The sequence below is a fragment of the Ammospiza nelsoni genome, chromosome 15 (assembly GCF_027579445.1).
Source record: "Ammospiza nelsoni isolate bAmmNel1 chromosome 15, bAmmNel1.pri, whole genome shotgun sequence".
In the NCBI taxonomy this organism is placed as follows: domain Eukaryota; kingdom Metazoa; phylum Chordata; class Aves; order Passeriformes; family Passerellidae; genus Ammospiza; species Ammospiza nelsoni.
In genome coordinates, this window is record NC_080647.1 from 5,097,176 (window position 1) to 5,119,372 (window position 22,197).

Here is a 22,197-nt window from a genome sequence, read left to right on the forward strand (position 1 = left end):
TAGAAGAGCTAAAAACCCTCCTACACGTTAAAAATTAATTCAGGATTGCTCAAAAAGGAGCTTCCAGTGGGATTATCTGCTGAGTCACTGCCTGGTGCAATACAAGGTACAACCTCACCTTCCAAAGCCTGGTCTTTAATATTCTTAGACTGTCTGGGCTCCTTATGTCATCACTGCTGCTAAAAGGGAGGTGTTGGGTTTTAGTGGCACTTCTAAGAAATTCAGTTCTCTTCTCTGGGAGCAAAGGTAACAGCATCACAGCCACCACAGCATTCCAGTTCTCCTTTTCCCTGGCCAAATTTCTCTAAAACAACTTACTCCATGTATTTGTTATTTTTTTAAAGGAGTGTTGCTTTAAATTTACAGACACCAGAAGGATTGAAAAGATAATGAAGTATCAGCGGATAATCTCTTCCCTGCCAAGGTGATAAAGACAACCTCAGAATAAATATCAAGACATTTACCCCAGGGTATTTTAATAGTAAAGAAAAGCAAAAATATTGCAGAATTCAAAAGAAGAAGTGAGATGACTTCTTTAGATGGCTTGGGATTTCCAGGCCTAACTGCAATCTCTATATGGCAAAAGTCTGAAATAAAATTGGGCCAGGACTAAGGTGAAAAAGCATTTTAGGGGTAAAGTGGGGAAGTCACCCATGGGGTTTTCTAGTATTTATTCAATCAAACAGCCTGATGATTTCTAGAAGGGAAAAAAAATTAAATCTGAGTTTTATTATGCCTTTCCAACCTGGTATTCTACAAAACAGATTATTGTAGGAGGAGATGTGTGTGGAAGGAGTTGCTGCTGACTGAACTGAGAGTATCAGCTGTGTAAAATTGTTTGATGATGCTGAAATTACTTTCTCCCAGACACTGCACATTTTAAATAAGTTTTGAACATGTTAAGATAAATTATTGTCACACTACAGTAATGCACAAAAAAAAAATCTATAACAAATCACAAGAAAGTTCCAGTTTTGCAAATTTGAGTGCGCATAAATGTAAAAGAGCCCTTCTATTCTTTCACTTTTTTTTTTCTCTGAGCAGAATATTTCCAGGTGTGTCCACCCCTTGCAACAGAACATGGACAGTGAGGCTGGGATGCACAGACACCAGCCTTGATAAAAAACAGAGGTTTATTTGTGTTCTATTCTAGTTTTATTTCTGCCTCCTTTTTCAAATAAAGGTGTTGGATAATTGGAAGACAAAGTCAATTTGTTTAAGCATGAAGTAATTACATTAGATTAAGATACCAAAAATTATTCACAGCATTTATCAACCACCAGTTTGGAGAGTACAGGTATTGCATTGGCCATAGAGGAAACTTCTTAATTTGTCCTAAATCTGTGTTCCAGGGACTTTGAGGGTTGAGCTTGACTTATTCCCAACGCACTAAGCTAGGAAATATGAAAATTGATTTTTCACTAGTTTCTTGGTAAAACGAGGTTAAAGTGTTTTCTGTTACTCAATCAAGTCAGGCTAAATAGACATAAAACAGTTTGTTCTTCCCTGACTGAAGTCAAAATCAAAACTCTTATGGAGATGAAAGGCAGCAATATCAAACCTATGATCTTGAAAGGAAACACAGTGTATTCCATCTGTGGAATAACAGGAACATGCTTTAAATGCTGGAATACACACTGCATGTTGTTTACACTTAGAAGAATTACTTATTGCAATATTTGCATAAGTGTTCAGCTCTGTTTAATTACAGCTGTCTGTGAGGGAGGGTTCCATGGTGTGGGCACCAGATTCAAACCAGATTTCTTTGTAGAGCTGTAAAGTCAAATTCTAGAGAGACGGACACAGATTTCCATCCATATGAAGGAGCAGATTGTTTCAGACAGTCTAATGCATGAAGTGTTTTATTCTCCCTTCTGAGGCACTTCTGGAGGGCTGTGCCCAGGTCTGGGTTTCTTGAGGACAAAAAAGACAAGGAGCTGCTGGAGAGAGTTCAGCAGAGGCCACAAAGAGGATGAGGGATCTGGAGCATCTCTCTGATGAGGAGAGGCTGTGGGAGCTGGGCTTGGTTAGTCTGGAGAAGGGAAGGCTGCAAGGGATCTCATCAATCCACACCAATATCTCTGAGGGGTGCCAGGGGATGCTGCCAGGCTCTGCTCAGTGGTGCCAGTGACAGGACAAGGAGCAGCAGCCATTTACTAAACCACAAGTTCCACCTCAACGTGAAGAAGAAATCCTTTCCATGGCGGGGGCAGAGCACTGGGACAGGTGCCCAGGGAGCCCCAGGAGTGGCTGAGGGCGCTCAGCCTGGAGAAAAGGAGGCTCAGGGGAACCTTGTGGCTCTGCACAACTCTCTGACAGGAGGGGACAGCCAGGGGGTCGGGCTGTGCTCCCAGGGAACAGGGACAGGAGAGGAAATGGTCTCAGGCTGGGTCAAGGGAGATTCAGGTTGGACAGCAGCAGGAATTTCTCCATGGGAAGTACCTTGGAAGGGGCTGCCCAGGGAGGTGATGGATTCCCTATCCCTGGGGGGCCCAAGGGAGGACTGGAAGTGGCACTCAGTGCTCTGGGCTGGGGACAAGGTGGGGATCGGTCACAGGCTGGACTTCATGGTTTCGGAAGCCTTTCCCAGCCTCCCTAATCCCGACTCTCCATGTCGGAACCCGCTCCCGACGCCTGAGGGGAGCTGCGGGGGAACGGAGCCTTGCGAGGGCGCGGCCGGCAGGGGGCGCTCCCGGCGGTGCCCGTGGGCGGGGCTGGGGGCGTGGCCACCGCAGACCCCGCCCCACCCTCCGCGCCGTCCCCGCTGCCGCTCCGGGACGCGGCAGCAGCGCTGGCGCCATGGTGAAGATCGCCTTCAACTCGCCCTTCGCTCTCAAGGATGAGCCCAAAAAGGAGGCGGCCGAGGCGCTTGTGGCCGACAAGGTGCAGGCACAGGGGTGTCCCGGCCAGCGGCGGCGGCGGGAGGAGCGGGGCGGTGTGAGGGGGGGCGCGAGCAGACGGAGCCGCCGCCATTTTCTCGCGTCCGGGGGAGACGGCGGCGGCCGCGGGGCTCTCGCTCGTGTGGCGGCCGCCCCGCCGCGCTCTGCCCGCGGCTGAGGGACCGACTCCCCTGAGCCTTGAGCGGCCGCGGGGCCCTGGTGCCGCGGTGCCGTCCCGCTCCGCAGCCCTGTCGCGGTGCGATGTCCCGTGACACCCCCGGGCCAGCGCCGGCACCGGGTGTTTATGTCGAGCTGGGCCCGTGCCAGCGCCGCGTTTCCTGACGGCGCTTTAAAGCTCCCAGCTCGGCCCTGGGCCGGCCGGGGAAGCGCAGGCAGAGCCCCCCCGGCGCGGGCAGCGCTCGCTGGGCCGGCGCCTCCCAGGCAAACAAAGCGGGCTGAGGCTCGTCCTCCGCTCCTGGCGGCGCTCGGAGCCTCCCGGCAGCTGCGGTGAGGCGTCGGTGTCGCGCTTAAATTAAGAAACCTGCCATAAAGGGTTTTAAATAGAAACCCAGGCGAGCACCCTGTGGTTGGCTTTTCCTTCCCAGCGAGCTGCGCGTTGCTGGCTCGAGTGGAACTTTCCCAATTTGTGGGAAATTTGTTTTGAAGGTGTCCTGCGTTTTAGGCAGATGGAGAAGCTCAGCCTGTAGGTAAATACATCAGTGGCTCTAGACGGGGCAAATGGCATGGGCTGAGTTTATTTGTAATAGGAGAGTAAGAAAATTTTAGAAACAGCAAAACTTGTGGAGTTGGACTGTAGTTCTGTTTTTTCTTTTATTTTTCTTCCCTTCTAAGCTGTAATCAGGAAAGCAGCTTCCCTACCAGCCTACACAGGCTCACCTGAAATAGCCTTCCTTTGGAAGGGGAAGGGATGCAGAGTGATTTTCTTGCTCAGTGCACTCGTCTGAGCTGTCAGTTTGATGCGTGCACATTTAATACAGTAGCATTCAATTATAGGATCAAAAGGAGAGAAAGTGGGAAAACAAGGTAGATAAAAGATTTAAAATTTGGAGATGTCATTAGCCTGGCCAGTTTCTTGAGGACAAACTCCTCAGCTATTCCTGAGGCAACTGGTTATACATATATTTACTAGCCCTGTACTGTGAAAGTTCTGACTGGAATAGTTCTAATAAGCACACCCCTTTTTTGTGTTCTCATGAGAGCTGCTCCTCTCAATTTGGAATATTCTCTGTGTGTGCACACACATACGTGGGATTTTAACAATTCTTCACTCTGACTTCAGGGCTTGGAGTTGCATATAAACATCAAGTTCATAATTTTACTCCAAGACAAACTTGTTGGAGTGGTTGTTAATGTCTTCTTTAGCTGGAATATTTGTGCAGAGCAAACAAGCTTAAAGGTTAATGTTGGCTGAAGCAGCACAATAAAAGTCCCCTGGAGTATCTGCAGCAAACCCTTGAGCTTGCAGGATATTTTCCCTGCAGGTTCTTCGGAGCTATCAGCAGGGTTAAGACAAGTGTTTTTTCTCCTTGTCTCTTATCCCTCGTTTGCTTTGCTTGTTCCAGCTTAGAGCTGCATTTTCTTTGTAGGTTTTTGACGACTTTTACCTGTTACTTTTGTGCAGAGGTTTTGTAACCTGCTCGAGCAAAATCTTGCTATTGTGTTCTCTTAGCAGCTCTGACAACTCTTCCCTCTCAGGTTCAGCTGCCCACATTGCTGCTTAATATTCTCAAGTGCCTTTGCTTTGTTTGAAATAGGTGTAGTGCAAGTGTAGCTAATTAGATGTCGACATCAGCCCTGCGCTGGGATGGCTGCAGTGCCAGAACTGGTACAGACTGGTGTGTTCAAGTAGGGACAGGCTGGATGAGTAAGGTGCTCCAAGGTGGAGGTGAGGGTGGGAGAACAGAATTAATCTCCATCTTACAGCTGCTTAACCCTGAAAAGGGATTTTCACACAGTGCCACAGCAATGTGGCATCACTCTGACTTGAAACCAGGGTTTGGCTTTGGTTTTTGTAGTTGGTTTCTTTTTTAACAAATGCTTCACATGCCAATTGTAGCAGCTTGTGTCCTGCTGAACCAACATTTTTGTGTTTGGAGGATGCGCGAGCGGAATGTGGGAGTATTGACTTTCACAAAACAGCTTGGGGTTTGTTTCAGCACTTGCATAACTGATGGCTTTGACTTTTATGCTGCTGCATCTTGCTGAGCTTGGGAATATTGCAGCCCTGGTGATAATGCTGGCGCTTGTTGGGAACACAGGTCACTAAATGTGTTGTGTTCTGCAGGACCCAAATAAAGAAAGGCCATGGAAGCTGCTGTGCCCAGCCCAGCCACTGATTCTGGGAACACCTCAAAGGAAAAGATCTTTTACTGTGAAATCCGATTTTCTTCCTTCCTGGCTGGGACAAAGAGCAGATTTTGAAAGCAAGCTATTAAATCCTGGAGTCAGGAATCATTAAAGGGACATTCTTGACCAAATATAGGGGTTATCTAAACATTTTGGGTTTGGTGGTTATTTTTGTGTTTTGTTTTTTCCTTTTAAAGACTCAAGCCCAGTGTGTGATTCCAGGAGGGAATGTCTCTTCTGATTGTTTGCTATTTGACAGCACTTCTGCTGTTCTCTTCACTTGGCTTGCAGCTGGAAGTCTGGGAAGGTGCTGCAGGAACTCTGGAAGGTTAAATTTTCCTTTCAGACACCACCTCTGCCTTTGCAGTGAGGATTGCACAACTTCCCACCACCGGGAGAGTAGTTTCCTATGGGTGCAGTCGTCTTTTGTTTGAGAGAACATTGGGTGGGGGAAAACAAGCTGCTGAGCTAAAGAGAGAAGTTCCAGGCTGTTAGAAACAAAACTTCCTGAGATTTGGGTAGGAGAAAAGTTATTTTGAGGCTGCAAGGTAGGATGTGCCACAGGGACTTGTTTTTATTTGGCATAACTGGAAGCTGTGTTTAAGCTGACGAGTCGTTTTCCTTCATAATGGACTTGGCTTGTGCATATTAAAAGTTCCAAAAGCTGGTGACTCGTGTCAGTTGTCTGTTCCCCAGCCAAGAGACAAAGTTGCATCTTGGCTTCTTCTGCTAATCCAGCTTTGGGAGGAAAAGTGATGTTAATGCACGTGACAGCGAGAGGAGGAGGGGAAGAGGCCTGAAGACACTGTGTGCCTTTAATGACCTTGATGTACAAATCCTGCTCTTTGTACTACAGTGTGGCTGCAGCACAGCATCTTTTGTTACAGTTATTTAAGTTTTGTGCATCTCAAATAGTTTCTGGACAAAGGTTTGTCTAGAAAACATCCTCTAACTCAGAAAATACTCTTGGTGCTGTTTGAAAACTGGTCTTTATGTTTCATGTGAGTGTTTTATTTTATGATGCTGACCTGTAATTCCCACACCTAGAAGAAACAGGAGACGGTGGATCAAAGTGAAACAGTTGATAAGAACTTTCTTTAAATTCAGAGCAGCTGCCCTTTCTCAGTTCTCCCCTTCTTTATTTAAAGGACCCAGAAGTTGCCACACACAGGGGTGAAAACTCATCTGGAAGATGTCTCTTGACTCTGCTGGGCTTGGCCTTCATCTTGGCAGGGGTTGTTGTGGGTGGAGCCTGCATCTACAAGTACTTCATGCCAAAGGTAATCTGAGAGTTCCTTTTGATTTAAACAGCATTGGTTAAAAAAAGTATAAATGGATTTTCACTAGACTGGAAAGATGAGGGGGAAAGAAAGAGGATGAGGACACGCCGAGTGTGTGTCCTTTGAGTGTGCCAGAGCCGTGCTCAGTCTCAGCAGAAAGGTTAATGTTGGCTGTGTGGTGCTGAAGCTGCTGTGTGATTCCCTGCCCTTGCTCGTGTCCCAGCACAAGGTGTACCGTGGGGAGATGTGCTACTTTGAGAACGAGGCGCGGGAGCGCGCGGTGGAGCCGTACTTCCTGCCCATCGCCGAGGAGGCCGACATCCGCGAGGACGACAACATCGCCATCATCGACGTGCCCGTGCCCAAGTTCTCCGACAGCGACCCGGCCGCCATCGTGCACGACTTCGACAGGGTCAGTGCGGGGGCACCCGCGGCTCCGGGATCGGCTCGGGGATCGGCTCGGGGCTGCAGAGCTCGCGGCAGCACAGGCTGCTCCTTGGGTTTAAGCGTGGCAGAGCTGTCACCCTGTGACCTCTGCAACAGAGGGATTAACTCTGCACGGGTGGTGCAGGCACGGTGGGTAGGAGCTCTGAGTTGTTTCCCAGAAAATGCATCTCTGTTGTTGCCCATGGGATATCTGAAAGCGCCACTTGCTGTTGGATAAAGAATCCCATGTAAATGGAGAACATCATAAATGTGAGTTAAGGGACTAAGGACTCAGTAGAACATCACAGCAAAATGTGGAATTGCCAACAGGTGCCAGTCTTAGAGAAGGGCATTGAAAAATCACTTCAAGTAGCTGAAACCTGTAACCTGACAGTGCTGTGGTAGTTGCATGGAGTTCCTTTAAAGCAAAGAGGAGAGGGTGGCTTTAATTTGGCTTTTCTATCAAAGCTGTGTTGACAGTGTTAACATTATCCTCAGTCAGCTGTAAAAGCTCTCGGAGGTTGGTTGTAAATCCAGCCTTGGCAATGCAGATAGAATAAACAGATAATTCTAGTTGCTACAGTTCTTGTGCTCAGTGGCAATGCTGATGAGATTTTTGTAGGGACTTAGACTTTTCCTGAAGAACTATTTAAAGGGAATCATTGTTTATCAGCAGCTGGATACCTTTTGTTTGCACTGTGCTTAATTAGACCTTTTCAGTTATGAGATCATACTCCCAAATACTTCCTCTGTGTTAGTACAAACTGTACTCCTTTACAATTATGGCAGAAGCTGCTTTTATACTCAGCTTTCTCTTATCTAGGAAAGTTTTTTAAACTATTGCTGGTCTGCCAAAGTGGTAGCAGTTCAGTTCTTACACTGGGCACTTCCTGAATGCATCACTTTTGTAGTAGCTGTGAGTGATCTCCAGCCTTTTTAGGTTGCCTTGCTCCTGGTAGAATTGTGTTGTCCTAATCAAAGGCCCCCTGACTAATTAAAAACTTGTTTTTAAAACAGCTTTTGACAGCGTATCTGGACCTGCAGCTGGGGAACTGCTACGTGATCCCGCTGAACACTTCCATAGTCATGCCTCCAAGGAATCTGATGGATCTCTTTGCCAAGCTGGCGGTATGTGGGAGCTTTGCTGCTGGGTTCTGCTGACAGCCTGCCTTTCTGAGAGTGCTGGGTGCTGCTCCTGAACTCCAGGCCCTTGCTAGAACAGTCCTCCCTCCATCAAAGTCCATAATCCCCCGGCTCAGTCACTGCACTGAAGTTAAGGCCAGCTGTCAGTGTATATTATGTTGAGTAGATTCATGCCTAATGCTCTTATTAATACCTGGCTTTATGAGAGCTGAAAGCAACCAGCAGATAAGGTTAAATTTAGCTGTTAGAAAGGAATTTGATAAAGCTCCAAGTATGATTGAAAGCCTAAACCTGAGAGTTACTCTGGGCAAGCTCACTCGCCCCGTGAGGGTTTTGCTGAAAAGAACAATGTGAACTTGTTCCCCAGTTATTGGCACTGCAGTTATGAGATCACCACAAGCATTTGACTCTTCAGTGACTAAAACTGGTGTTTTTCCAAGATGATTTATGGGTCAAGTTGATAGAGCTGGCTGCTGCTTCCCAGTTAAATGCAATACTTGGCTATCATGCATCAAATGGACTTTAAAAAAAAATTATTGGCTCTCTTACACCTGGTTCTAGAGGCCACTGGTCTAGTTTTGCTTATTGCATTATTTTTTATAGCTCCATGAAGATGAGTTTTAAGTGTATGTCCCTGCCACTGTTTTTAGGAGTTGGGGGTAGGAAGCTGTTTCAGTAGTGCTGGGAGCATCTGGTGAAGCCTTTTGTAGGTTGCCTTGCATTTTTTATATCAGAATTACGTTGCCTCAAACCTGGAGTCTTTCACAATATTTTGCTTCTCTTCTAGCTGCAAACTTTGTGTACAGATAAACCTGACCAGGTTCTATTTACATTTGCTTCTCATGAGGCTTGCAGAGTTGAGGTTAATTGTGCTTTGTTTGGATGTGACTGCAGCTGTTGGAAATGGCCTCTGTCAGTTTGTAACTTCCCTGGTTGAGCTCAGTGTATGTTGGTATTAAAACTCTGCTGCTTGAATCCCTTCCAAAGCAGAGAGTGAAATGTGCGGTTTGTCCTTGGTAGCAGCAGTCTGTACCTTCAGGCTTTGTCTCTTCCAGACTGGCTCCTACCTGCCGCAGACGTACCTGGTGCGTGAGGAGATGGTGGTGACCGAGGAGATCGATAACGTGTCTGACCTGGGCATCTTCATCTACCAGCTCTGTGTGGGCAAAGAGACCTTCAGGCTCCAGCGCAGAGACCAAACCGTGGGTAAGTTCCCCTCAGGAAAAAGCAAAGGTATTGTTTAGCTAGGGAAGGGGTAAATACTTAACCCTGGGGAGTTTTTAATCTGGGGAATCTGTGTGTTCAGCAGAAGCTGAGGCTACTCCTGGCCCTGCTGGGTATTTCCCTTCCCTTCCTGTCTGAATGTGAACTGTCATTTGAACATGCTGAGAAAGTTTCAGTTACACAATTACAGGTTACATGCCCAAACCAAATTTAAGTCTGTTTCTGTTCTAATTTTTGGTTGAAGTTATAGGTTAGTTTGACCCTAAAATTCATATAATCCATCAGATAATTTGAGTCTCTGTAGGCACAGCTTATTCTGTCTTTGTCCTATCTAAAACTGGGTTACAGGAGCACCAAATAAAAACATTTTATTCTGCTTTACTTGCTCTGAAAAAAAAAAAAAAATTGAACAGTGAACTCCGGACATCCCAGGCTTCCTCTCTGAAAGAGGAAGAACACTCCAGAGGAACTGCTGGGCTCTGGTTCTTTATTGCCTGTGTGCTCCTGCCACCCCCTGCCAGGGACTGAGCTGAAGTGTCTGCTCTGACTGCTGGGACAAGGCCTGGGGGGCAGAAATCTGCCATCATGAATTTTGTTTCGCTGTAGCTCAAAGCATTTCATATTTGCTGCTCCCACCAAACACAGTGAGCTAACCCTTTGTCAGTTAGAGCCTTTCAGAATGCAAATGTTTGGTTTGTCAGGACTCTGTGCTCTGGTTTGGCTGCCAAGCTCTTAGGCAAGAGTTTCCTCAGCCCAGTTGCAGCATCGGGAACTGCATCTGCTGCTTGCTGCACACAACATCCTGTTGTGGATGGAAGCAAGGCTCCCTCTGAGGGAGCAGCAGAGGGGTTCTGTGCAGGGCACATGAAGGAACACTAAACACCCTGCCCTCATGGGAGGCAGAGGCGTGTGACTGCTGTTGTGAGAATGATTTTGGGAACAAGACTAAACTGACAGCTGCTGAGTCTATAGACAGCTCTGTGAAGAGTGTTTATGATGTTCCCTGAAATCATCCTGCTCTAACATGTTGTTGACATCTTTGCTGCAGAGTAAAAGATTCCTGCAGAGAATGCGTACAAAAGGATTCTGGTAAATGGAAAACGTTTCCTGGTACAGCTGCTGTGCTGTAACTCTCCTTGTTTGCCTGTGGAGGGGAGAGGGTGGGAAATCTGATCCAACTGAGGAGAAAATTGTTCAGGGACAAGTCTTGCCTTGCCTTCCCCATCTCATTTCTAGCACACAGTGTACGAGCCGTGTCACAGAAATGAGACTGCAATGGATGAACTCCTGGAACTTCCCTGAAAAAGTCTTTTCATTTATTCTCATTTAGCTAGTGCTGCCTTGGCTCTCAGCTCTTGTGGAGTTTGTGTGTTCTCTTAGATCAAACTGACCTCAGGTGCTGTGTCAATTCCCTGGAGTTGTAACTTGGAGAGGTGTGGGAGAAACCCAGGTCAGGCTGTTGGGTGGGCTCTGGAAACTTCATCTGCATCCTGATGCCTTGGCATTGAAGGACAGCCTGGATTTTAGGTGTTTGTAAACCAAAGCAGTGCCCTGCTGGGGTTGGGTTAAGACCTGGTGCTTGTCTTGCTTCATCTGAACAATTCTGTGCTTATTAAACAAACTAAATCCTTCTGAATTATTGCAAATAGAAGGGTTGAGGAGAGCAGCTCTTTGATGGTGAGACTGATGTATTCCTGTCTCTTACTGAGCCACAGCTGATACAGGTAAACTGCCTGGGTCAGACCCAGTGCTGGCAGGTCCCAAAATAGAGAAAATCACTTTAATAGTGTTAGGAAGAACCAGAGTGAGGTAAATCCTCCCAAGGTAAAGTGCTCTGCAAATGCACACTGGGTGAGGGATTTGGGGTGGAAAACAGCCCCAGAGCAGGCTCTGGTGGAATTGCTGGCTGGAGGAGCTCAGTGCACTGAATGGTCGTTGTGTCTTGCAGGTGGGAGGCTGGCAGTGCCTGCTCTGGGCTGGGGATCCCTTCCCTCACTGAGCCTCTTGTCCTCTCTCGTCCCCAGGTGTGCAGAAACGGGCAGCGGAGAACTGTCACTCAATCAGACACTTCGAGAACTCCTTCGTGGTTGAGACAAAGATCTGTCAGCAGTGAAAGGTGACAGATGGCAGGTGACCAGGTCACACCTTCTTGGAGAAGTCAGCATTAGACATCGACTTCTGCAGTTAAACCGTGCAGTGATAATCAAAAGCCTTATGCATTTTCTGTGTATTGCTTGTATTTCAGAAGACAAAGTCACCATTTCAGCTTTTGTTGATCCTTGGTATAACTTTTTAGTTGTCTTATGTAAAACTTAAATTTGAGTAAGGTTTTTTTAGAAGGCTAATATCAGTTTATCTGTTGAATGTGTTTGATTTAGTGTAATCTGGGAATGGCAGAAAAATATATATATATAAAAATGTTAACCAGTTCCTTGGCTGGAACCAGTTATGTTCACCTTAACTTTCACAGAATGATTAATATTAATAATCTGTGGTTTGCACATCTTGTGTAGTTCTGTAGAATAGCTCTGCACTCCGTATCCTGGCTCAAAAACCTTCCTGATCTGGCTCATTAAAGGTTTATTTTAACGACCATGTGTGCAGCATGTAAAATCCAAGCTCAGTGATCAGAAACCTTTAACACTACCCTGTTTCTTTTTGTGCAATTACTGTATTGAATTCGTATGTATATTTGGAACCTTCCCTGAGCTTTTGTTGAGTTCTTCTCCCTTAGTTTGGTTTTGTGGCATTTAGTTGTTAGATTCTGATAGAGTTGCTCTTAAAGCTTGTCAGTATTTTTGGTTATGACTTGGTTTATCCTGTAACTTCCTATCCAGGGTCTGTTCTGGTATAGCTCACTTGTGAACGTGACTGTAGTTGTAAACTTAAACTACTTGGGCTTATATAAAACTTTTTAGATCAACTTTTTATGAGCAAGTAGCATTACTGCTGCAGTCAGAGCATTGTTCCCTTTTTTTGGAAAGCTGCAGTCTAAAAAGAATGAAGAGTTAGTGTCCTGCAGTTGAAAAACTTGAGAGTTTTATTAAGGGACTTTATATTGGCATAAATTCTGCAACCCTATAATAAATGTTTCTCTAAAACTCTGGTGTTTGTGTTGTGTTTGGGGCTCAGAGGTGAGGGGTGATGCTGTGGGCCTGGGGCAGTGTGCATTGCTCTTCTCTTACCCCTCTTATTTCTTTTTGAGCTTGTGAAGCTGAATTTCCTCTTGTGCTGCTGTGGAAATGCTTTGTGATGCCAGCCAAGCTCGAGGAACAGAAGGAAGAACAGCCAGCTCTCCAAACAGGATCCCCAGGGGCAGCTCTGGGGTGTTCAAGGACAGGGTGTATTTACAATTCATTTGAATATTGCTGGTGATGAGGCTGTGATTGAAGGTTTGCCTGTCCCAAGTGTTCCTGGGTGTTAATGAGGGGCTGTACAGAGGTTAATGAACCCTCAGCTCTCACCCTGAGCTTTGCTGGAAGCTCAGACAGGAGAGTCCTGCCCTGGAAGTGCTGGGGCTCAGAGCTAAAGTGTTGCTGAACCCCTTGTGGCTTTCCTGGAAAGTGCCTGGGATTGTGCAGCTGGAAGGAAACCAGGATTTCTGCACAGAGAACAGGGGAGGGAGAGGTGTCTGTAGGAGTTGCTGCTTTGTCATTGCTTGCAGGAGAAAGGAGAACACAGGAATTTTAGCACAGAAACTAACACAGCTCTTCCCCCAAGGATGTGTCCCAAAACCAGAGCTTTGGCTCTAAAATAAGATGTGTAGGAGAGTATTTCAGTGAAGTATGTAGTGAAATGAAATGCTGTAGAAAGCTCAAATTCCTGTCACTGTGAGCCAGGCTCCCCTCACTCACAGGTGTGACTGGGACAAGCAGCTGCCCTGGGGAGCTTTTCCTCCAGGTTTTGTGTCCTTGGACAAGGAGTGATTTCCTGCTCCTCTGGGTTGGCTGGGGGGATAACCAGGATGGGATCATTTAAAGCCTTCAGTGGAAGGACTTGAAGCTGTGTTGGCTGTAGAGAGTGAGAAGCACCTGCTTGTAGCAGTGAGGTTTTATGGAAAATAAAACCCAGGAATTGCTCTTTCCCCAGCTCAGTGTGTCCATGCAGTGATGCACTTCCAGTCAGGAATGCTGGAGCTGCTTCCACATGGGCTGGAACACTTTCTGTACCTTTGGAACAAAGTGAAGGCAGTTCTTCAAGATGTTATTGGATGTTCCAGGCAGGCAGCCAGGGACAGGAGGAACAGATTGTTCTCACCTGCTCTGAGGTGAGCTGGGTTTGGTCCCACGTGTGCTCTGCTGGCCTTGTGATCTATCCCTGAGTGTTTTAGGCTGGGGCTGGGTGCCCAAGCCAAAATACTGGAATTTGAAGGTATTCCTGGGATCCTCTAATGCTGTGGTTGGCTTTGAGCAGCTCCTGCGTTCAGCTGGGCTAAAGGAACAGGAATGAGCACGAGTTGGAGTCCTTTGCACCAGTAGATGGCACAGGCAGCAAACACTTGGGTGTAAACTGTGTGTAACTGGTAAAAACTCAGTGTATTCACCCAACACACAGGTTTTCAGCTATTCCACTAAAAAAAACCTAAAACTGGTTTGATCAAAGCTTCATCCAGCTGGTGCTCAGTGTCTTTGCTTCATTTTTATCTATAGTAAGGAACATTTTTATACCAGAACTAACCTGTGTAAAGCCCTGTTAAATATCTGAGCAGAACTGTACTGCAGACATGGGTGTGGGGACTGAGGGGGTGACACTGCCAGGATGCAAATGCAAACTCCATTACTGTAAGAGCTTCATTTACATCTGTGTTTACTGCAAAAGCATCCTGTGGGCACAGGACAATCAGCAAGATCTCTGCAGGGACTTTGGGCAGCTTTCTTGGGGGAGCTGGCAGATTCATTTTCTGACTAAATAGATTCAAAATTTGATGTAAATTTTAAATACCTTTTTCAATGTGAAGCTGGCAATGCAGAACTTGGATATTCCCTCTTCCAGCATTACATGTGAGTTCATTTGGGGGTTTTTAAATCAGATGTGAGAAACAATTATTAAGAGCACAGTTGATTTTGGTTCTCAGAGGAGATGCTGCTGCCCTTTGCAGAACCTGCTGCTCTGTGTGACTACTGAGGTGTGGGTGGCTGTGGTGACACACTAGAGTATGCAATGGTCTAAATTAGAACTTCATTCTCCTCCAGGCTTACTCTACATAAAAATCTATAAAAATTGAACTTCTTTGCATATATAAATATCTTGAGATGAAGATCTGCAGAAAAAAAAAATTAGGGGTAGTGTGGAGACCTTTGAAAGACACCCTGAGGCCTCAGGCTGGTATGAAAAGGAGCTTTAGCACCTCAGACTTGATAAACTGCTTCTCTAAACCAGGCTTTTCTGATGATAAGCTGAGCTCAGTGCAGGGCCTGCTGCAGAGCAGCTGTGAGAAACTGTCATCTCCTACTCCAGCAGCACTCCAGGTCTGTGCAGGGCTGGGGGATACTGCCTGATGGGACTCCAGCAATTCTGGGCTGGCTCTTGAGGACTTGGAAATCTCCCCAAAATCCAGCTGTGCTCAGCAGAGTCTGGAGTGAGCTGACATCTCAGCACTGAGCACCTGGGATCTGAAGAGAACCCATGTCCCAGAATCTCAGGATGTTTGGACTGGAAGGGACCTTAAAACTCATCCCATTCCATCCCCTGCCATGGGCAGGGACTCCTTCCACTACCCCAGGCTGCTCCAAGCCCCATCCAGCCTGGCCTTGGGCACTGCCAGGGATCCAGGAGCAGCCAGAGCTTCTCTGGGCACCCTGTGCCAGGGGAGAATTCCTTCTGTATATCCAAATTTCCCATCTTTCAGTGTGAACCCAATCCCCCTTGTCCTGTCACTGCACTTCCTGATGAACATTCCCTCTCCGGCCTCCTTGCAGTCCCTTCAGACACTGGAAGGTCTCTTCCAGAACCTTCTCCAGGCAGAGCATCCCCATCTCTCCCAGCCTGTCTGCAGTGGAGAGGTGCTGCAGCCCCTTAACAGCCTGGCCTCCTCTGGGCTCACTCCAACAGCTCCATGTCTTTCTGATGTTGGAGACACAGCACTGCAGGTGGGGTCACAGCAGAGCTGTGTAGGACCAGACAAAGGGGGTGCAGCCCCCAAAACCTCCAGTTTGTGGCTGAATCTCCCCCTGGCAGGGCTGAGCTCGAGGTCAGGCTCGGAAGGATTAAAGCTGCTTTGCCTGTCCTAATTCCAGGCCGGGTGGGGGATGGCTCTGCTGCCAGCTGTGGCACAGAGCCCAAATGCCAGCACTGATTGAAGCTTCCAGGCTGCCACCAAAATAATTACAATATGGATAATTACAGTAACATTATTGCATTAACATTATTTCTTCATTATGAGTATATATTTGTGATATTACCTAGGCAATAGGATGGGTGTATTTCCTGTCTTGAGAGTAATTAGAGGCTCTCCACCTCCCACTCCACCTCCCAAGGAAATTATTTCTTATAGTTTAACTATTCTGTTTACTTGAATGTATTTTCTCTCTTTTTGTGCTGTGACAGCCCTGAATTCCACCTTAACAGATGTGAATTTCCTGTCTGCAGATTCATTCTCGCTGTGGATGGTGGTTTGTGTCTTGCAGAAATGTTTGGGCTCTCCTGAGCTGTTCCATTTTAGGGCTTGTTGATGTTTGGAGCTGTTGTGGGTTAAATCCATGGGTGTACACCTGATTCTGGAACAAGGAACTTCCTTCCCACAAACCTAATTCCTTGTTGGTGTGGAACCCAGTGCTTTTATTCTGGAATGAGAGTGTCAGCATGTGGGATTCATCAGGAATGGATCCATGGATGGAGGAGGTTTAGATGGGATATCGGGAAGGAATTCTTCCCTCTGAGGGTGGTGAGGTGGGCAGGCCCTGGCACAGGGTGAACAGTGAAGCTGTGGCTGCCCCTGGATCCCTGGAAGTGTCCAAGGCCAGGCTGGACAGGGCTTGGAGCAGCCTGGGATAGGGGAAGGTGTCCCTGCCCATGGCAGGGGTGGAATGGGATGAGTTTTAAGGTCCCTTCCCACCCAAGCCATTCCATGGTTCTATGGACAAACCCACACCTTCCACCTGATACCCCAAAATCCCTTGGTAGGGAAGGGCTGTGGAGGCTTTTTGGTTCTTTGGGTGATGATCTCAGCGCTCACTTGGTGATAAAAAATTCACTCCTTTGGATTCTCTGCCCTTGGTGGTCGTAGCTTCTGTCATCTCATGTTCTCAGCCCTTTACACTAATTAATCTTTAATTTTTTTAAAAAATAAGAGTGATGTAGAAGCCCCACTTCAGACCACACTTCCCTTAGCAGTGTGTGTCATCACCCAGCCTGAAGCTGGAAGCAGTTACAGCTTTGCCTCCTCATCTCATGACCAAAAAACCCCAAACAGGCGGGAGGATCAGACTTTCACACACGGCACTTCCGTGGTGAGCAGGGCTGCTGCTGCTGCTCCCTCCCGTGAGCAGCCCGGGGGCACAGGAAGGGCTCTGTGCTTATCAGATCCTTCTGTGAGTGCCTTCCCTCAGCTCCCGTGCTGCTCAGGGGTCTCAGGCACTGCTGCATCCCTGGGGATGCTCCAAAGCCCCAGATGCTGCTCAGGGGTCTCAGGCACTGCTGCATCCCTGGGGATGCTCCAAAGCCCCAGCTCCTCCTTTCCCCCCATCTCCAAGGGTTTGCTGTGGTGGAGGTGGCTGAGCACAGCCTGCCCTGCATTGCTGCCTGCTGGGGCATTTCTCAGGCCCTGTTTTTCTCCTTGATTGAGGGAAAACCAAATTTGTGTCTGAGAAAAATGGGAGCTGCCCTCTGAGGCAATGACATTACTACATTTTTCTCTATTATTTTGTTTTCATGGTTTTACATAACCAAACCTTTTTTCTAAATCAGATATTTGGTAGATGGTGTAGATGGTGTCGATCAAATTCTCAGAGTTTATCACCCCAAAGACTGTAGCTCCTCTGCCCTGACTTAACTGGCAGCATGAACCAGGCACTGCTGTGATGGATCCAGCTTATTTTTGGTCATGATGTTTATCAAAACATCTCTGACAAGATTTTTAGCTTTTTATTTTTGTGTTGGATATTGTGGGCTCATATTTGGGTCACTCTCTGGAGGTGGTTTTTCATTATTGAGGTCTGAGGAACAGAGTCCAGCAGTGCCAGGGTGCTCTGTGTGTGCATTTACACCCTGTGAGCTGGGGCAGAGGCTCATTTTTAACAGCAAACTGAAAAAGGAAGTAAAAAGTGCAGTAAAATATGTCAAAGCTGCCTTAACCCCAGCAGGAAAATCTAACGAGTTACAGAGAAATGGGGACTGTGCTCAGGATGTTGAGCAACCATGTGACAAAACAGCAAATAAAACAGTGCTGGTAAAGGAAAGATGTGTGAGAGGACAAAAATTCCTCTTTGGTAGGAGAAGCTGTAAATCAGCCATTTCCATGGCAAAAGGAGATCTCTGGGATTCCATGGATGGCTCGTGGTGGTGGCAGAGGAAGAGGAGGGCGCTGGAAATGTTGGAGGACACAGGGCAGGAGGTGGCTGAGGGCTCTGAGCTCTGTGAGATGTCACCAGCCCCGAGGCTGCGGCACAAATCCTGCAGAGGAGGAGGAGGAGAGGGAAGGGAAGGGAAGGGAAGGGAAGGGAAGGGAAGGGAAGGGAAGGGAAGGGAAGGGAAGGGAAGGGAAGGGAAGGGAAGGGAAGGGAAGGGAAGGGAAGGGAAGGGAAGGGAAGGGAAGGGAAGGGAAGGGAAGGGAAGGGAAGGGAAGGGAAGGGAAGGGAAGGGAAGGGAAGGGAAGGGAAGGGAAGGGAAGGGAAGGGAAGGGGGGCTGTGCCAGCTGAGACTGTGCGAGGGCAGCTCTGAGTCTCAGCATGCACAGAAAAAGCCCCAGGGCAGCCGCTGGGTCTCCTCTCACAGTGCCCGGGGCAATGAGAGGGTTTGATGAGAGGTTTGGATGAGAGGTTTTGCAGCTGCTGCTGGGCAGGGAGCCCGGGGAGGTGATGGAAATGGGGCAGGGTTGGAGCAGACCCAGAACTCTGCTCCCCCTGACCCTGCACCCTCAGCCACCCTGTGCCAGGTGTGAGGAAGGCTCCCAAAGCCCTCATGCTCATTCTGAACAGATCAAGCTCCCTCAAAGCACCCTGGGGCTGCACTGTGTCGCAATGGCTTTCCTTTGGCCCAGCAGGAATTAAAGCTGATTCTGTGCCCAGAAGCCACCTGGCCCTTCAGCCCAGAGCCAGCCTGGTGAGGGCATGGGCAGAGCTCAGGGCTTTGCTGCTCAGTGATAACAACAGAGGAAACCCTTCCTGCAGAATAAAGGAGATATTTTGGAGTTTGGGCATTTTTGTTCTCAGTTACATTCCCATTCAGATTCCCATTCCAGCGCTGCAGATTATCCAGATTATTTTAGAATATTCTGAGTTGGAAAGGACTCCTAAGGATCACTGAGTCCAGCTCATGGATCCTGAGACACTAAAAATACAGAGCATGGCAAAAGTACCCACAGCATGAAAATCCACCTGCTGCTTATCTAAGAAACATCTTCATCCTGCAGCTGTTGGTGGCAGCATCCCCAGGGGCTGTGGGAGCTCAGTGTGGCCCCACCTGGAGCAGAGGTGGCTGGGGAGGGCAGGAGGTGTCCCCTGAATTCATCTCGTGTCCCCAACCCCGACCACTGCACTTCCTGTAAAAAGAGATCATTGACACTCACTTGAATAAGGGCAGGGGGAAGGTGCTGCTGCACCCACAGGATTTTCTGGGTGGAAAACTTCAGCTGCTTGAGGTTTCTGTCTCTGAACGATTTCTGAACTTCTGACAGCACTTTATGTAACAACCTTTTCCCCTCAGGGGCTAAAAGTGACTCTGGGGGGGGTTGGACAGGGCCACCCTGGTCCCTTCCCATGGTGGCCAGAAGGGACAGGGATGGGCTGGATTCCTGCAGCTGGAGGAATTCCCATTATCCTGGGAAACCTGGCCCTTGCCTTTCCTCCCCAGCGCAACAAGAAGAGTCAAATCATTTCAGAGAAGCATCTAAAATGTTCTGCAGGTGCTCAAGAGGCATCAAATCCAGGTGCTGCCACATGTTCATGTGTATTGGTGATGCAGGGGGGAGAAGTAGCCAGGAATTACATTTTAAAAACATTTTTAGAAATTATTATTTTATTATATACAACAGGAAATAGAAAAATAAATATTTTTTTGTCACTGTGAATGTGGTTTCCATGGATTATCAGTGCTTGCTCAGCCATCAGGCACTGGCTCAGATTCCTGTAGGGAAGAGGTGGTGGAGTTTTCTTTTATTGTATGAAAAAGGTTTTGAAAAGAAAACAAACTTCTTGTGTTCTGACACTTTCTGGGCTTCACATCATTTTCCTACAATGTGTCTTTCCCTTATATAAATTATAAACCAACATTTGCATAAATAAAAAATGATACTGTCATAGAAAAATAACGTTTTACAAGAAGGTTCAAATAAAGCCTGAAGTCTCTTTGGTTTGAATTTAAAGCAAATATTAAAACAATGTCCACTTTTGAGCTCTGATTAAAAATCTCTCGTGGCACCTTCGACTTTGATTCCAGGGAGTTCCCATTACAGCAAACTTTGGAAAGCTTTGGATCCTCTGTTGGAATCCTGCTGCTGTTAGTGGGGAGTGGATGTGATGGCTGTGGGTCAGTTATCAGTGAAAGGGAAATAATTTGCCCCATTTTTGGTGAAAAGAGGACCTGAAAGGCTTGATGGACACCTGGCTTGAATAAATACCCTCCAAGCACAACTCCATGGTTCAAACCCAAGGCCTGGCTCTAACCCTTGTCTTTGCACCCAGAAGTGGGAACTGATGGCAGAAAAATAGTGTGTGGAACTTCCTGTGTGATTTGGGGTGATGGCATCTGCTATGCCCCCAAATGAGGCTTCATTAATTATTTAAATGGGAAATCCTTTGGGGCCATCTTCTGCTCCTCACCCCATGCTCAGCACGGCTGGAGCAGGCTCTGGGCACTCCATGGAGAATCAGTCTCTGCTGAATTGTCTTGTGCTTCAGAAACAGAGAATATTGTGGCATACAGTGCTATTTAGAATCAAATTCTTTCTGCACAGCAAGACCCCAGAATCTTTGCTGTTTCTTGGTGACCAGGATGCGGCTGGGTGATGCCATGGGTGACAGAGGGACATGGGTCACCTCTCCCATGGGTCCGTGACCTCCTGCTGCCCAGCTGAGGAATGGAAATGCTCCTATTTCTATTCAGTGAAAATGTGCACCTGAAGTATTAAATCAACACATTTTTGGTCAGGTTTGGGTATTTTTGAGGGTGGGAGTTGTTTGTTTATTCCAACTCTCACCGAAAGCAGAAGTTTCAGTTGTTGTTCTCAGTGTCCTGAGGGAAAAAAACTGCGGCAAAGGCCAAAACGTCATGAACATTGGGAGTGCTGGGGATCAGTATTCCGTGGTGTCCTCCCCAAGCACATCCCTGGAGTGTCTCCTGCCGTAGCTGAGGTGCTGGAGATGGATGCTGTCCTGCAGGTCCTGCCTGGAGAGGCGTCTCCTGAACTCGTCCGTGGTGAAGTAGTAGATGATGGGATCCACACAGGAGTTGAGGCTGGCGAGGCACAAAGCCACGGCATGGAACACCGAGATGGGCACGCAGCCCTCCTGGATCTGCCCCGTTTTCACAAAGAAATCCAGGGGGAAGCTGATGTGGTAAGGTCCAAAGCAGATCAGGAACACCAGGGCGCAGGTGAGGATCATCTTTAAAGCCTTCTTCTTCTCGCCCAGGTCCCGGGAAGCAGAGTGCCTCTCTTTTAGTGACAGGATTGTCTTCCAGGAGCAGTACAGGATGATGAGCAGGGGGGTGACAAACCCCACCAACTCCCCTATGGTCATCAGCGTGACGGAGGTGGGCAGGTCGAGTTTCTTGATGGGAAGATCCACAAAACAGGCGTTTTTATCCTGCTGGTGCTGCATCCTGAGGAGAGGGAAAGGCAGGCAGCCCACACAGACCACGACCCAGCCCACGATGCTGATGTAGACATCACAGACACGCCTGCAGTCACTGAATTTGAAGGGGTGCATGAGGAACAGGTACCTCCTCACGCTGATGCACACCAAGAAGTAGATGCTGGCGTACATATTGACGTACTTCAGGTAGAAGCAGAGCATGCAGAGACCCCCCCCGAACTCCCACGTGCCCGTCAGGTAGTAAAAAATCCTCAGGGGCAAGGACAGCACCTGTGACAAGTCAGCAATGGCTAAATTGATCATGAATATCACGGCCCTCTTAGTCTCTTTCATGTAGCCATAGAAGACCCACAGGGCCAGGGTGTTGCCGATGAGCCCGGGGATCAGGATCACCGTGTAGGTGACGGCGTAGTAGGGCTTGAGGTCTGTCTCGCTGCAGTTGGAGCTGCTGTTCATGGTTGTGCTCCGGCTCCGTGCTCAGCCCCGGCATCCTCAGGGGTCCATCCCGCCTGTGCTGCAGCCAGGGGGGCTCAGGATCCAAAGGAAATATAAAAATAAATATATTTTTATTTATTTATTAATGTTAGGGGAACAGTCCAGCCCTGGAATCTCCGCTCATCGGCTCATCACGGGCAGAGTTAATTCCAGTGTCCTGCTCATCGGTCAGAGCTCGCTGGGGTCACCTGCGGGTGGGCAGGAGGGATCCACGCTGGGAAAAGCATCGCTGTGTGCCCAGGGGACAATCCCTCACCAGAGCTGGGTGTCTGTCACCTTTTGGGTGGCATTTCAGCCTCTCCTCTCAGCACAGGCGTTCAGCAGCTGATGTGGTCCCACGGCTGGAAGAAGAAAGGTGCAGTTGGAGTGTGATGGTGTTCACAGGGGTTTTTGGATGAGGGAAGAGATGAGGAT

General features: G+C 47.9%; 2 protein-coding genes across 2 annotated transcripts; one reads left to right on the plus strand and one right to left on the minus strand.

Annotated features, from left to right (window-relative positions):
- The first annotated feature begins 2,720 nt into the window (after window positions 1–2,720).
- On the plus strand, window positions 2,721–12,420 carry ITM2A (integral membrane protein 2A). The gene is made up of 6 exons (XM_059482672.1): window positions 2,721–2,883; window positions 6,395–6,526; window positions 6,750–6,938; window positions 7,970–8,080; window positions 9,151–9,301; window positions 11,344–12,420. Exons 1-6 carry the CDS (start codon window positions 2,800–2,802, stop codon window positions 11,430–11,432), a joined length of 756 nt encoding a protein of 251 aa, XP_059338655.1. The 5' UTR covers window positions 2,721–2,799; the 3' UTR covers window positions 11,433–12,420.
- Window positions 12,421–19,543: 7,123 nt separating this feature from the next.
- GPR174 (G protein-coupled receptor 174) lies at window positions 19,544–21,849 on the minus strand. Its single transcript, XM_059482667.1, has one exon. It carries the CDS (start codon window positions 21,742–21,744, stop codon window positions 20,767–20,769), a length of 978 nt encoding a protein of 325 aa, XP_059338650.1. The 5' UTR covers window positions 21,745–21,849; the 3' UTR covers window positions 19,544–20,766.
- Between the last annotated feature and the right edge of the window lie 348 nt (window positions 21,850–22,197).

Excerpts from the sequence above, each read along its gene's own strand:
- ITM2A (XM_059482672.1), top strand. The coding sequence starts at position 2,800 with ATGGTGAAGATCGCCTTCAACTCGCCCTTCGCTCTCAAGGATGAGCCC. Across the intron at positions 6,527-6,749 it reads ACAAGTACTTCATGCCAAAG|CACAAGGTGTACCGTGGGGA; the intron begins GTAATCTGAGAG and ends CTCGTGTCCCAG. Across the intron at positions 6,939-7,969 it reads TCGTGCACGACTTCGACAGG|CTTTTGACAGCGTATCTGGA; the intron begins GTCAGTGCGGGG and ends TTTTTAAAACAG.
- GPR174 (XM_059482667.1), bottom strand. The coding sequence starts at position 21,744 with ATGAACAGCAGCTCCAACTGCAGCGAGACAGACCTCAAGCCCTACTAC.